This window comes from Malaya genurostris, chromosome 3, assembly GCF_030247185.1.
Source record: "Malaya genurostris strain Urasoe2022 chromosome 3, Malgen_1.1, whole genome shotgun sequence".
NCBI lineage: Eukaryota > Metazoa > Arthropoda > Insecta > Diptera > Culicidae > Malaya > Malaya genurostris.
This window is the reverse complement of record NC_080572.1, coordinates 137,900,484-137,917,265: the sequence shown is the minus strand read 5'-3', so window position 1 is coordinate 137,917,265 and position 16,782 is coordinate 137,900,484. Positions and strand designations below refer to the sequence as shown.

The window sequence follows — 16,782 nt, the reverse complement described above, 5'->3', positions numbered from 1 at the left end:
TCCGAAGCCACATCTTCTGGCAACTAAACTTTACTGTTACATTTGGCGACCAACTACTGGAATGAAAACGATAGCATTATTTTTGGATCAATCAGTGTACATATCGATACCGAAAATCACCAAAAAGCACTTTAATTTCTAATTTTAAATCTTCTTTATAATTTACTACTTATCTGAAATTCTATCATATATCAAACTAACACATGTAGGGAAATCCAGACTAAGATAACATGGATTTATAAAAAAAAAACTTCCTTCAAAACACTTTTAAAATGTATGATTACAAAGCGGATGATTTAGAGGAAGAAGAGTTGATTTACTAATTAACCTTAAGAGGCGAGTCAGTTGAACCGGGAACTCCCGTAGTCCATCTAAAAAGATCATTGCGTAATTGGTTAAAACAAGATAGGGCGTACGGAACATTATACACAACAAATCTACCTATTGAAATGGAAGAAGAAACTATTCAGTTAAAACTGGCAGAAATCAGCACTGCACTAATTCTAGAAAACAATTACAAAATGCGCTCACGGCTAATTCACTTCAAAAACCGCATACTTAGAGCTAATGCAAGAAATTTAAATACGAAACAGTAATTATTAGGAGATGTTCATAACCTTCTGAACCAATATTTTCCCGACCAAACGGTACCCGCGAACCGAAACAATTCAAAAGAAACTCAAATTCCTAGCATTGTTCACGGAAACAATCTCACAAGAACGGCCCATAACGAAGAAATATGTGTCTCCGCCCCTCCAAACATAGAATCGAATAGTACGATGCCCCGAAATTTGTTCGGCTATAGTCTAAATTCAAGAAGTGTTGCAATCTACGATCAATCAAGATTAAATAAACCCATTACGATAGGTACACATAGAACAAATTGTCCTCCGTTAACATCAAATCAAAATCAATGTACCCGCTTGCCGGAATTCGAATTTCGTACGTAGGAATGACCACTTTCGAACGACGCAACGTGTAGATAGCCAGACAAGTTCACCAATCAATATACGATCCATCACGGAAGCATTGAACGAAATGCAATTCTCAAGGATGTCTAACAGTGAAGTACCAGTAGTTTCCCATCCGGCAGATGAACAGAACACTGGGGCTAATGAAACCCGCTACAATTTAAATTCTGAATTGAAATCCTATATTCGTTCAGTAATAAGAGAATCAATATTCGAATATATAGGTGAAATGGATCGCATGGGTACGCCGACATTACCACCGCGACGCACTTCATTAAACGACGCGCGTCATGGCAATCTATCACAACCGATAAATAGTATACCAACGATCAATCATTCCGGAAATAGAAGTTTTCCTTTTCTAAATAGTCATCTGGACAACTCCATCCAGCTGCCACACAACCCATGGCAAGACAAGACCGTTCTTCAAATACACATTTTCTGAAAACGAAACTAGAAAAATGGCAAATCCAATTTAGCGGTGAGCCAGGAAATAAATCATTATCAGTAGGAGATTTCGTTCGGCAAATTAAAATTTTATCTCGAGCAAATCAGGTTTCAGACGAACAATTACTTCAGCAGTCCTATCCATTTTTTACAGGCGAGGCCAGAAAATGGTTTTTTACATATTGGGAGAAATTCGTAACATGGGATTATCTGGTCCACCACCTAAAACTGAACTATGAGCACCCAAATAAAGATAAAACTGTAGAAGAGGCGATTAGGGAACGTAAACAGAAAGGAAATGAAAGATTTAGTGCATATCTGGTTGATATAGAAAGGCTTTTCCAAGGGTTATCATATCAAATCGAGGAAAGGCAAAAATTACAACTTATGTATGAAAACATGAAGTTATCCTACAAGAGACGATTGTCATTAACACCCGTTTATTCGCTAGCGCAACTAACGGTATATTGTTATAATTTCGATAGTCTTGAGCCAAGCCTTTTCACTCCCACCAATCAAAGACCGAATACTATAAACCAGATAGAAGATTCAGAATACGAGATCGTAAACAGTTCCGATGAAGAAGTAAACGCGCTCTATAAAAACAAAAACTATATAAAAAAAATTAAACACTCAAGAATCCCAAAAAGAAGACTTACCAAAAGATAAATCGGACCAGCTTCCTTCTAGCTCATGTTGGAATTGCAAAAAAAAAAATGGCCATTGGTATCCAAATTGCCCCGAGCCGCGATCAGTTTTCTGTTATGTAAGCGGGGAACCCTCATACACCGCGCGAACATGTCTAAATAAACATAGTTCACGGTCTGATCTTCCAAAAAACTAGAAAATGGGGCGGCTCAGAAACCACAGTTGCCGTCCCCCCAAAATTTCAATTATTTCAATCGCGTTTTCCAAATAAATACGAGTCCGGCGCGATGTCCTCATGCCACAGTAAATATTCTCGGACAGAAGATAACCGGGCTTCTGGATTCAGGAGCCAGTATAACAGTCACTAGCGCAGTCGCGTTATTAAATCGACTAAACCTAAAAATAAATAAAAATCAACTACGAGTCCACACAGCAAACGGTTCGCCTCTTACTTGTATCGGTTTCGCGTACATACCCTACACCTTCAACGGAAGAACGAAGGTTATCCCAACGGCTGTAATACCGGAAATATCTAAAGAACTTCTCCTTGGTACTGACTTCTGGAACGCATTCGGCATTCGACTCTCCGTCGCGGGTAGCGAGAACAGCGTTTCGAATCCAACAGACAATAAAGAGTGTCACGTTTCTGAATACCATATTAATAATATCTGTTGCACTCTGCAACCAGACGGTAGGTTTCATGTTCCGGAAGACCCGTTGCCAATAGACGAGAGCTTAAATATCCCTTCGGTCGAGCTTCCTTCGTACAACCTGTCCCATTTCGACGAAATAGTAACGGAACATACACTCACAGTATCTGAAAAGCAAAAATTATTTGAAGTAATAATAAAATTCCCTTTTACCAATAGTGGCAAAATTGGACGAACACAATTAATTCAGCATAGAATTGTATTGACGGAAAATTTGAAAGATATAAAGCACAAGAAAATCCCTATTTATACGGTTCACCTAAAGTAGAGAAAGAGGTAGATAAAGAAATTGAACGTCTTAAAAACCTTGATTTAATTGAAGAATGTGAAAGTGATATTATAAATCCACTTTTGCCGGTGAAGAAGGGAGAAAACAATTGGCGATTGTGCTTAGACGCAAGGCGTTTGAATTCAATGACAAAGCGCGATGAATACCCGTTCCCTAATATGAGTCAAATACTTAACCGCATCCAAAAGTCAAAATTTTTACAACCATTCATCTGAAAGATGCCTACCACCAGGTGCTTCTTCATCCCGAATCGCGCTATTTAACGGCCTTTCGAACGACTAAGGGTTTGTTTCGATATAAAACAATGCCCTTCGGACTCTTAAACAGTGGTGCGACTCTAACCGGACTAATGGTGAAGGTAATTGGCCACGATTAAAGTCCAAAAGTGTGGGTATACCTGGACGATATAATAATTACGTCAAACACTTTAGAAGAACATTTCGGGCTACTGCAGATGGTAGCCGATCGCTTGCTTAACTATCAGCGTCGAAAAATCTAAATTTTGTCAAAAATCAGTGCGTTACCTCGGTTTTGTTTGTTTGTACCAAAAAACATCAAAGATATTCGGAGATTGTTAGGTTTAGCAGGTTTCTATCAGCGATTTATAGGAAACTATAGTTCCGTCCTGTCTCCAATATCAGATTTATTAAAAAAAAAAGTAAACGAAAATTTCAGTGAACGGAAGACGCAGACCGAGCTCTAATCGCATTAAAATCAGCATTGACATCTCCTCCCATACTTGCAAATCCAAACTTTAACGAACCATTCGTTATAGAGACAGACAGTTCCGATCTGGCTGTTGGAGCGGTTCTAACCCAAAATATAGAGGGACAGCGTCGATGCATTGCATACATTTCAAAAAAGTTATCTTCAACACAAAAAGGATATGGAGCTACAGAGCGAGAATGTTTAGGGGTGTTGATGGCAATAGATCATTTTCGCCCGTTCATCGAAGGCGCACATTTTACAATAATGACAGACGCAATGAGTCTGACATTCCTGAAAACCATGTCCATAAACAGTAAGTCTCCCAGAATCGCGCGATGGGCAATGAAAATCCAAGATTTAGATATTGATTTCGTGTACAAAAAAGGAAAAAAACGTAACCGCGGATGCCTTTTCGCGGTCTTTAAATCATATTAAAACGAGCGTAGCAGACATCCCTTACGAAGAACTCCGAGAGGGGATTAAAAAGAATCCACAAAAACAGATTTTAAAGTAGTCGATCAGAAAATTACAAATTCATCACGAATGCCGGTAAATGTGATGACCCATCGTTTCGATGGAAATACATACCAACTGCCGCGGAAAAAACAACGATAATTCAAGAAATCCATAATCAGGCGCATCTAGGTTTTGAAAAAACTCTGAGCGTTGCGCAACAGAAATATTTCTGGCCTCGAATGAGTTCAGATATTCTGCGATTCTGCAGGAACTGTCTCACATGTAAACGATCTAAAACGGATAATGTTAACCCGAATCATCCCTGTGGCAAAGAGAAAATCTGTCACAGACCTTGGGAAATGATATCGATCGATTTCTTAGGTCCATATCCGCGTTCTAATTCCGGTAACACCTATGCACTTGTAGTCACAGATTTATTTTCAAAATTTGCACTAATTCATGTTATGAAACAAGCTACGACAACGACGGTCATCAAATTTCTCGAAAATAATGTGTTTCTGTTGTTCGGTGTACCAAGCATATTAATCTCTGATAACGGTCTACCATTTCTTTCCCGGGCGTTTAAACATTTCTTAGAGAGATATAACGTACAGCACTGGAACCTCGCCGTCTATAGACCAAATCCAAATCCGACAGAAAGGGTAAACCGGGTTATTGTGACAGCAATAAGGTGTTCATTAGATGGGAAAACCCAAAAAGATTGGGATAAGGGTATCCAATACATTGCCGCTGCTATCCGTAACAGCCTCCACGATTCTACAGGCTATTCGCCGTACTTCATAAACTTCGGCAGACACATCATTAGCTCTGGAAAAGATTATGAACATTTACAAAATAACAACTGTCATCAAACAATCACACTAAGCAATGATACCGCAAAACTTCAAGAAGCGGTTCGCTTAAACTTCCAGCGGGCTTACAAACATTACGCAGAAAACTACAACTTACGTTCCACACGCAAAATATCATTTTCAGAAGGTGAAACCGTTCTTAAGAAAAAAAAATTCCAGTCGGACAAACCGACTAACTTCAACGCAAAACTTGCTCCTAAATACAGTGAAGCTGTGGTTAAGAGACAAGTTGGCTCTAACACATACGAGCTGTGGAACAAAGGATTCCAAAAGCGTCTGGGAGTATTTCACTCATCCGTTTTGAAAAAAATATAAGTTTGCACACTACCAAACACTTTCCACACCGATTGTTCGGGTGTGCTAGAACGATGTTTTGATACTCCATAGAATCTAATCGAACTCCTTTTTCAACAAAAAGAATTACACCAGCTATGCACAGTTCTAGTCGAGATTGCTCCTGGATGGACAATGCAAAAAAAAATTCCTCGGAATCATATTTTACACATTCACTCTAAAAGACCTTCTTTTGTAAGCGAAGCACTCGTGGTAATCTTCTTAGTTTTAAGCCAAATAAAATCTTTGAGAATCACAGAATATTATAGTTTGCAGCACGTTATTTTCTTTCCAATCGTATCGCAATAGGAAATACCACAACGAGATCTGAAATATACAAAAAAAGTTAAAATCCATAATACTTACCACAACGATTAATTAATTTTCGCATAAGCTGCACTAGAGAGGCAATGCCTTTCCCGCTTAGGAAACAGTTCTGCCAAAATTCACGCATAAAACAGCCATAGTTAGACAGATATATAAGAGTTAGGTATAGATGGGCACGTTGGAGCAAATGTGTAACCGGGACTGAATGAATGATAGCATGTAATCGTTTGGGTTGTAGGGTGACAATAAGTATTATTAGGTTAAAAATATGTTAAGTTTGTTTTTCGGAGTTTCCGAAGTAAAAACATTAAGTGATACCGTTACCGATATACAGATGCATCATTTTTTTCACACATTTGTGAAGTCATCAATACCGCTTTGACATCGAAAATATTGTAGATGCTTGTGACGCAACGTCCGGTATTTTTTCAGATATATCTGAAATTAAAGTAAGTATGAATGCTTCGAAGCTTGTACGAGACGGATGAACGCGGCAACCCAAAAATATGTGAGATTTTGCCTAACTTTTATAAATCAAATTTCACTCATCAAAAAAAATTCCAGCACACCATTAACTTATGCACTAGAACAATTTATTCTTCGAGTGATACCCTTATTTATCTTATTACCAACATTAACAAATCTCTATTCTATCTATCTCTTTCTAATCATTATCTTTCTCAAATTATCGTGCTTGATGGAAATTAAATTAAAAGTATATACAAAACTACGCGTTATTACTAGGAAAAAAATTCAAATTCAAAGGTTGGTAAGAAAATTCCAATTTTCGTTGTAAATTAAAATTTTCTTATTCAAGTTAGGGGGTAATGTAACCGTCAAGCGACGTCAGTAACATGAGTATTGCGGTGGTGAGTTTAGTAACCAACTATTTACTTACACCAACCTGATCTTTAGCTCCCGAAGACGGGGTTCGAATATCGGATACTTTTCTGAAACATTGTATCGATCGTGAGACTGAGCCGAATGGTTTAAGTCAGACAAAAGCTAACCAATCAGGGCAGGACACGTCCGGCACTTTATGAGATCACGCGATATCTACCGAACCCGAAAGGGGTTCTCGAATCCGTGAGAGCAAAACCAAAATCACTTGATCGTTATGCCACTCGACAGTGCAGACGGTGATAAAAGAATAAATGTGGCAAACGTAGGCAATCCAGTAAAGTGGCCAGAAAAAGGCAAACGATAATTTATTCAGAAAAGTGAGTTTCATTACACAGCAAGCCTTATGTAACATACATAATATAATTATAAACGTTTAGGACAATAGCCACTAGATAAAATAGCGTAAACCAGAATTGTACTAGGCGACATAGTTTGAATACAGGTAAATGATTAGTTGAACCTGGCTCATGAAAAGTGCTAAAGAAAGGTCTATTTCCGCTTGAAGAACATTCAGGTGAAGGTTTAAATTTTCCGCTAGAAAAACTGCTGATTGATCAAGGAGCAGGGATACCTAACGCTAACTAGCCTACGAAATGGTCCACGATACCCCCTTGCTCCGAAACGGCAGCCATAACGCCATCGGTCGTTCCGCCATCGTGGATTGATATCAGTCTAGTCACATCGTTCTCGTTCAGTATCCCGTGAGTCCAGTCTACACGGCTGACCCGATAGTCACGTAGTTTCATCTCACCGTCCGAGAACATCATCTGCACGTGCACCACTCATACCAACTGGTATCTTCGTTTCCTATGCAAGCTTCCTCGGTGACGACCGAGTCGAGGCTCTGAAACGCTCCGGAAGGCGCCGCGACATCGAAGCAGAAAGCAGTCAGTGATATCGACACCGGAATATAAAAGTCAGATCATTCAGTTCACCTCTTAGAATAAGATACCTGTAGAGCAGAGTTAAGCCAATGAATATAAATTGTAAACTGCCGATATAGTTTTCACTTACCGTACAGTTGTTTTGGTGGAGGTTTAAGAGCTTTTGGATTCGTTTCTCGATTTCTTTTCCTTTAGTTGGAGTTGGTTCAGGTAGTTCGTACCTGACCTGCCCTAAGAAAGTTAGCCGGGCCGGTAAAACACGCTCCTTCATCGTACAGGATCCCCTGTACTGGCGCTTAAGCGAAGGAGTTCAGAAGGATAGTTTACAGGAGGGTCTATCGTTGTGCGGAAATAGTTGAAGTATCGGGTGTCTAGTATAGTTGGAGATATTCTCTACCATGTCCGAAGCCACCTCTCCTGGCAACTAAACTTTACTGTTACACTGTCTCGTGCCGAAGTCAGTTGGAAATTCGATTATTCGTTTGAAGGGAATGAAATGGATAGCTTTGTTTCGTCTTGCACTTATAAAGGCACGTTATTCAAAACAGTTCGTAATTCACAGGGTAGAATCAGAAAACCAACTGCTTGAAACGAAGAATTTATAGAGCGCAACGGAAAAGTTCTTATAACAGTTAGAAAATGGATTACTGGCGATTACAATGATCTTTTTTTATCAAAAACAGCGACTCAGTGCACATTTAATTTGATCATTGTTGGTATTGATTTCATTAATAGTTCACCATTATTCATTATTAACATTAGCAATGATTATTATTAACAAACCTGAAAATAAAACTTTAGTTTATTTGATCAAACTACTTGAAATACTTATATTTTATACATGTACTTATATTACTTATTTTAATACTAAAACTGAATTAAATGTCATTTTTTCCTACAGTAAGATTAGCTTAAAGAAACAAATGAAAGTTATTACAAATATGACAAATGGCTTCCAATAAAGAAGAATTGAAAATCAAAATGAATCATACAACCTCATGCTTGTTTACGACCATTTTATTCTGAACTTTTATATAGATGATTATGTGTTAACCATCATTCTGTATTTCGATTGAATCTGAATATCTCGATCGCATGTAAAAATATACATTCTGTGTATCAATCGAGTGTTACTTTTGTATGGAAAACTCGAACTTGATCGAAATACAGAATGCAAAATTTTACATCCGAACGAAATAATTCGATTCGATCGAAATCTAGAATAGGGGGAATACAAAATCATTTAAATAAAACTTCATAACAGAATCAAGTGGAAATCATTTTATAAAATGTTCTTATTCATTCCACTACAATAAAATGTACATAATATAATCCATACATCTTTTATACGTTGCCTTTATGAAATTCATCTTGGTAAATTGCAAAAATCTTAAGCATATAATTTATTGAAATTCATAACAGAATAGTTTGGAAGTCACTTTAAACCATGTTGTTTTTCATTCAACTATAATACGAAATTTATGATCAAACCAATACATTATTCATACTTCGTCTCAATGGAATTCGTAACAGTACGTTATACAAATCATAGTTTATTGAAAGCTTATGTTCTCATAGCGCAATCGTATGATATCCATATTAATTTCCTTTGGTTAAATTTCATAAGCAATTATTATGATTCTTGAAATATTTTTTTCCTCAGTGTAGTTTCGCTTACGACAAGAGCGATTACGTCACAGTTGCCAGTCGTTTGCATTGGTGAAAAAAAAACAACGAAAAGAGGACAACGGTGGAGAGCATCACACAAAATCAGGCGCTCTAATGGCTCTAAAAGTTGTCTAAAGAACTATTAGGATTTCTTGCTCCCATATCGAAGGTAAATAACCTCAGTTTAGTGCAAATCTAGAACAGTTTGATAAGATTTGCGCACTTTTTGCTGCGTGAAACTCACAGTAATCGAGATCAAGTGAAGCCTTCTTTGTTTTTGCGAAAAATGTGAGAAAGGGGAATGCTTGCATAATTCATAAAATTGATCAACTAATTGATATTCGGAAGTGTTAAGGAACATGTCAGTTGTTTTCGTATTCACGACATCCAGTTATGTCTCTGACATTACCCACCCGCCTTTTTGCATTTTACACTGTATTACAACACTTTCCCTCAAGCACATAAATTTTGTGCCTGACCTAACTAATCTACGCTAATCACTTTCAACAGTTTAACTTTGCTTTTTGTCTTAATTTCTGTTTTATCCCGAGTAATGGTGTCCAAGTTTGATTACGGTGTTACCCTGTCGCGCATGGATCACTACTCTTCACAGTCGAATCAAGAAGCCACGATAAATTCAATAAACATCCTTTTTATACTCAAAATATAACTACCTAACCAAAAGCTATACATATATTCCAGCTTTACACAAATCTGGAATTCACTGCTAACTCTTAAGGGGCTGTCCATAAAAGACGTCACGCTTTTTTTGGCGATTTTTGACTCCCCATCCCCCCTTTGTCACAAATTGTCACAGAAGCAAAGACCCCCCACCCCCTCTATGTCACATGTCACGAATTCAAAATAAATAAAATTCATTTAATACCCACTCAATATGTATGACAAACCATACAAATATGAGGGAAAATCAATTTATTACATGCTGTCATTAGATTAAAAAAGGCGGGTGAGTAATGTCAGAGACATAACTGGATGTCGTGAATACGAAAAAACTGACACGCTCCCATCACTTTTCCGAATATCAGTTAGTTGATTGATTGTGTGAATTGTGCAAGCTTTCCTCTTTTTCACTAATAGAATTTGAAGCGATACACCTACATTAAAGTACAGATTAGTTACATTAAACAGCTACTATTCTACAACTATATATTCCAAACTTGAAACAATTCCTTTTTAATTTGCTAATATAGGAAGCTAGGTACGACAAATTTGTAGTTTATTTTTATTGAAGCTATGAAGTTCGAAGATATCTGATTCTTCTCGAAATTTCAGTACGAGACAATTGCAATGGCCTGGTCTGAAATGTATCTACGATCTTCGGTATGCAAGAGTGATTCTAATAATAATAATGATAGTAATAATAATAATACAGATTAACCTGTATATATGGCAACCCTGTTTCGCATGGCATATTTTCACACGACCCCATACTAGTATAAAGATGTGTTCAACATCATCACTTTCGCTTTCGCATTGCCGTTCGTAATTGAATGTGTTAGTGACGGTACAAATCTACTTTTCTACCTGTTTTCGGAGCCATCGTTCTGACCGTGTCTCGTACGTACAGAGTAGCTGCTTTAACTTAAATGACGCTATTTCTCACATCACATTTCCTTTTATACGTGCTAGTGGTAGCACGGTAGGACGTCCCCTTTGTTAGAATTCCTTTCCTGTACGCAGAACGGGAAACATTGAAACGATATAAAAGAGAGAGTTAGCAGAGCGGCAGCCAGTAATACTAAATGGGTCGTCGAGCTGTTAACAGCATATTGTGGAGGAACAATTAAGGGCAAGGTAAAGTCCCGCTCAAACCGTGCTGGTCTGAAGTGCCCAGTTGGCGGCAGAATCCATCGTTTGCCTCGGAAGGGGAACTACGCCGAGCGTGTCAGTGCTGGTGCATCGGTCTATCTGGCGGCAGTGATGGAGTACTTGGTTGCCGAAGTGTTGGAGTTGACCGGTAACGCTGCCCATGACAACGAAAACGAAAATCATCCCTCGCCATCTGCAGCTGGCCATCCGTTGAAAACCCCGTCCTTTTCAGGATGACCACATCACTGCGATAAAGAAATATTAAGAATTGCTTTAAGTTCAGCCAGTTCTGATACGCCTGGAAAGTAGAATGCGCAAATCAAGTGGAAACATTTGTTCTAACAATTTTTGTTTTCGGCCGCATACTAAAGTACTCGCGACAAAAATACATAATTGATCTGTGGCAACTCTGTTTCGCACGGCATATTTGTAAACTAGTATAAAGATGTGTTCAAAATCATCACTTTCGCTTTCGCATTGCCGTTCGTAATTGAATGTGTTAAAGACGGTTATTTTAACTCCCATCTTGAATCTTTTGGTAGGAAATATTGAGATCTGAGATGGTTCTCGTGTGTGTCTTGTTTCGGCAATGGGCCTTGCTGGACTTTTTGGCTGCCTTTTTCGGTGTCATTGTGCTGACGGTGTCTCGTGCATTCATATCGGGAAACAATGAGACGACAGGTCCTCGATGTTGCTGTCGTGTGTCTTGTTTCGGGAAGAGTTGCTCAGCAAATGATAGGAAAAGTGAACCATTCAACTTTTATTTTATTTTTTATTTTATTTTATTTTATTTCTGGAGCAGGGAAAAGCCCACTGGAGATAAGTTATTATCAATGTAACACTATGTCTCCAGTAGGCATAAAACCTCCTCATCCTTTGTACCAACAGATTACAGAATATCCAAATGATACATTTCATATTAATAACTATTATAACATATTGCATATCATTAACTATTATAACTACATAGCTAAGTACTTAGAACAAACGATAAACTTCTAAAGAGATAGTGTTCGGTTAAAAAATTTCCTAATAGTATCACGAGTTAGATGAAAGTCGAACTGACTTGAACAGCTATTGAACACTCGGCACATACTGACAAATGACTCGTTGTGGCCATAGTTGGTTCTGGCGGCAGGAATGCGTAGGAAAGGATGAGTTCGAAGACAACGACGACGAATATCAAAATCTAGCAAACGTAACAGCTCCGAGCAATCAATTCGTGACTGGAGAAGATCAGCAATGAAAACTGCCTTGAACACATTTCTGCGAACGGACAATAGATCGAGATCTATGAGCTTGCAGCGATCTTGGTAACTCGGAAGATTTAGGGGGTCTCTCCATGGTAGTTGGCGAAGCGCAAAACGAATAAATTTATGTTGAATATTTTTTATGCGTTGAATGTCGTTTTGATAGTAGGGTGACCAAACCACAGCTGCATATTCTAGAGTAGAACGGACCAAAGAACAATATAATGCTTTGAGGCAATATATGTTTTTGAATTCTTTCGTCACGCGGAAGACGAACCCTAACAGTTTCGAGGCTTTATTGATGGTATATTCAATGTGCTGTTTGTAATTCATTTTCGAATCCAAGATAACTCCCAAGTCTTTAATACACGATTCTCGTCTAAGAACAGTTTGTAAGATCGTGTAGTCGAATTCAATCATAGAATGTTTGCGAGTGAATGAAATAACAGAACATTTTGAAGCATTAACGGTCATTCGGTTTACTCTACACCAATTTGTAAAAATGTCCAGTTGTGACTGCAAGAATCTGACGTCTTCGATGGTTTTGATAAGGTGAAAGAGTTTGAAATCATCAGCATACGATAACTTCATGCATTTTAGCAAAATGTTTAAATCGTTTAGGTAGAGTAGGAATATGAACGGTCCAAGATGACTGCCTTGAGGAACTCCGGAACTGACCGTAAATGGAGACGTAGTGCAATCTCCTATTTTCACTGACATGTCGCGATCGGTTAAATATGAGCACAGCCAATTAAGAAAAGGTCCGTTGAATCCAAGTCTACTCAATTTCGAAATTGTGATCCGGTGATTGATCTTGTCGAAAGCAGCAGAGAAATCGGTATATATAGCATCTACTTGCAGTCGCGCTTGCAGGGATTTTATGATAAATGATGTGTAAGATACGAGATTTGTAGTAGTAGATCGTTTCGGCATAAAACCGTGTTGACTTTCAGATATATAGTTTGAGCAATTATGTGTGATGAAGTCCAAGACGATTAGTTCGAATAATTTGGATACTGCGCATAACGCCGCTATTCCACGATAATTTGATATCTCGTTTTTACTGCCTTTCTTAAAGACGGGAAAAATGAATGATTTTTTCCATATGGCCGGAAAATGTCCTGCTTTCAAAGAACTATTAAACAGTATCGATAGTGGAATCGAAATACCATTTGAACATCTTTTCAGTAATATAGATGGGATTCCATCAGGACCAGCACTGAATGATGACTTAAGCTTGGAGCACGCTTTGCTAACTTCAGTGGTCGTAATAATTGGATGAGAGCCGAAGGGAGTACGCAGAGGAACGTTACCGGTCGCTTCATGAATTTGATCATCAGTTAAAATTTCGTCCGAAAAAACACTGCTAAAATGCTTACGAAACAGATCACAGATTTCAGGAGATGTTGATGCTTGAACTCCATCGAGTGACATTTGAGTTGGAAAGCCCGTTTCTTTACGTTGTTCGTTGACGTAACTCCAGAAGCTTTTCGGGTTCGTTCTAAGACTTCTCTGGATCCGCCGTTGGTAGTTATGGTACAGAGTCTTATTTAGACGTTTATAACGGTAGTTTAAACGCGAATAGTGCAATCTGAGATGTAGCGAAGGATATTTGGACAACTTCTTCAAGGCAGATCGCTTAGCACTTTTATATTTTTTCAACGTGGAATTAGACCATGGTGGGTGGATTGCTTTACGAGGTGTCTTTTTTGGTACGAACTGATCCATGGCGTATAACACAACATGAGTCCAAGTTACTGCAGCTGAGTTGCATTCATTGGATAATATAGAGTTCCAATCTAAAGATGAGAAAAAATTACTCATAGCAGTGTAGTCTCCTTTTTTAAAGTTGTAGTATGTTGATTCAGCGATGTTCTTGAATCTGATAGGTGGTTGGTCACGGATATATATTCGAAGCGGTGGGTGATGCTTACAAATTTTAACAAGGGTTGCTGGAGCTTCCGTTAGTGTAATCGAGGCAGAAAGTTCTTGACTGACGAAGCAAAGATCCAGCAGGCGTCCATTGCTATTATAAACGTCATTTAATTGGACTAAACCGGCTGTGTTGTAGTCATTAAATAATTTTAAAGCTGTAGAAGATAACGACGAGCTTGTAGAATCAGGGTACAAATATCTAGAGGAACAGCGGGTCTGATACGAGGAATGTTGAAATCACCGATCACAAAAATCCTATCGTTCAAGGATACTTGTGCCGTTATAAACGAGAGAGACTTTAAGTGTTGATCGATTAGAACAGAATCATTGACACGATCAGGCGGCAAGTACAGCACGCAGAGGTAAAGTGTGTAATTCTTGAAACTGATAGCAACCCAAATTTGCTCAACACAGTTGCAGTTCGGTATAAATAGCTGGCGTGATTTCAATTCAGACCGGCAGGCGACTAGGACTCCACCTCCAGTTTTTTTAACGCTGTTGTGTGAGTTTCTATCCTGTCGGAAATTATATGGATGCTCTTGTATAGATACAGACATCTCGCGTTCTGGTTGGCTGGTGCTGTCATGGGTTAAATCAAACAGGTTTTTCAATAGTGTACTATTGAAAAACTTCAATATTGTTGTAATACACGTTCAAGTTGAAGATTTTCGATTCTATTGGTAGTTAGATTATATAAATCCTTCTACAGATCACTGAGCTATGAGCTTTCAAAATACGAGAAAGGCAAACGCGCCATATGAATTATCCTTTTTGATACTCGTTTATACCAAACATTTCAGAAAAGTTTAATTGTGAACTATTTAAGAATATGTCACACAACTGAAAGTTTTATCATAAAATTGTGATCATATTTCCGATGGCATGTAGCAATAATTATGTTGATTCGTTAGATATAACAGGAGATATTCACGATCAAAAACTTATCACTCTCTCAGAGGGTAAATTTTGAAAAGGCGCTCCATAGTAAAGTAAGTCGTATTCACGACAAAATATCCCTAAAACTACAAAATCATCGGAATTATTTTATTAACAAAAGTATTTGGTTGGAATTGATGAAACATTTAAATCATCTGTTTTATTCCTCCTAGGGTTACACAGATATATTATTGTTTTAGGTAAAGAATAATATTTCCTTAGTGTAGCATACAGGGCTGAGAAAATAAAGACCAAAACCTCATCAAAACGAGATCACTGCCGGAGAATCTTTTCATGATCAGTTCATCAGTGGATTTTAAATCACATCAATCAAAATCGGTACGGATCTTCCGTCACACAAAATTTGTAGTGATTTTGAGCTAAAATGATTCTTGATTTATGTAAGTTCAATCATTGGATGATTCGATAAGCTTTGATGTTGATGGAGGAAAATCACATATGATCAAAATAAGACATGACATGATCTACGTCTGAAATCGTTGATCTCCCGCCCTTTTTCAAATGGAGTACAATTGAATAAACTGCATCAGAATCATAGAGGAGAAATTCTTATGATATACTATTATCAATGCTAGAAAATCAAATTACTGAAAAAATTGTCAGTGCATAACTTAAGTTAAACCGTTTGAAGGCATCTTTTTATTTTTTTCTCATATTAGGCAAAATTTATTAATTTCGCTAATTTACTCGCTCCTCCGTGCACTTTGGTGATCACAACAGAAATGATTTCCTGCATCACTCATTTCCAAATTTACAAGAAGAAGCTTCTACATCAACAAATACACGTTTTCCTATAGAATGTAAACGTTTATTGTGGAGATTTTTTCAGGAATTAGTGCAAAGCAGTAATATAATTAGGTATTTCAAAAATGCGCTCATTGAAAATATTGGACGTCTCATTCCAAAAACCTCTCCCCCTCCCCACTGTCACAAAAGGTCACGTTTTATGAAACACCCCCCTCCCTCTTGCGGCGTGACGTCTTTTATGGACAGCCCCTAACTACGAAATGTTCTTTTCCGGCGTATTTGTGTAAAGAAGCTCTAAATAATTCATAGCCTTAAATAATTCATACTGGGCATTCTTGGGTTGACTAACTACCACATTGCTATAAATATATGCGATTGCCGTGCGATCGCGTCGCTTGTGTACTAGAGATGGTCGGGTATCGGGTATTTTACCCGAAACCCGATCCGTACCCGTACCCGACGGGTTTTTGGTCGGGTACGGGTAAAAATTTTTATTTTCAATCGGGTACGGGTCGGGTACGGGTAAAAAATTTTACTGCTCACTCGGGTACGGGTAAAAAAATTTACCGCTCACTCGGGTACGGGTCGGGTACGGGTAAATTTTTTTTTCGGATCGATTACCCGACCATTTGTACTTCACAGAAATATGTTTACACGTTGACGAGATTTTTTCATTGCAAAACAGTTCTTCCGAAAAATAATCATTTTGAATCAAAGGGTTTTGACATTCGCGCCTAGGACCAGACCTGTCCTGATTTTTTTCTTCATTTAAAAAAGATTAATCATAGTTACGTGAATATTTCCCGTCCTACTTTGTTTATAACATATTTAACAAGACACATTGCCT

At 38.0% G+C, this 16,782-nt stretch overlaps 1 protein-coding gene across 2 annotated transcripts in view; it reads left to right on the top strand.

The window, feature by feature from the left end:
* The window catches only part of LOC131437845 (PP2C-like domain-containing protein CG9801), a 168,941-nt gene extending 159,564 nt beyond the window's left edge, over positions 1–9,377 (top strand). For both annotated transcript variants that reach the window (XM_058607462.1, XM_058607461.1), the window contains one exon: positions 9,217–9,377. In XM_058607462.1, the coding sequence (XP_058463445.1) occupies positions 9,217–9,362 (146 nt within the window). In that variant the 3' untranslated portion in view covers positions 9,363–9,377. The remainder of the gene's footprint in view (positions 1–9,216) is intronic.
* Positions 9,378–16,782: the final 7,405 nt, after the last annotated feature.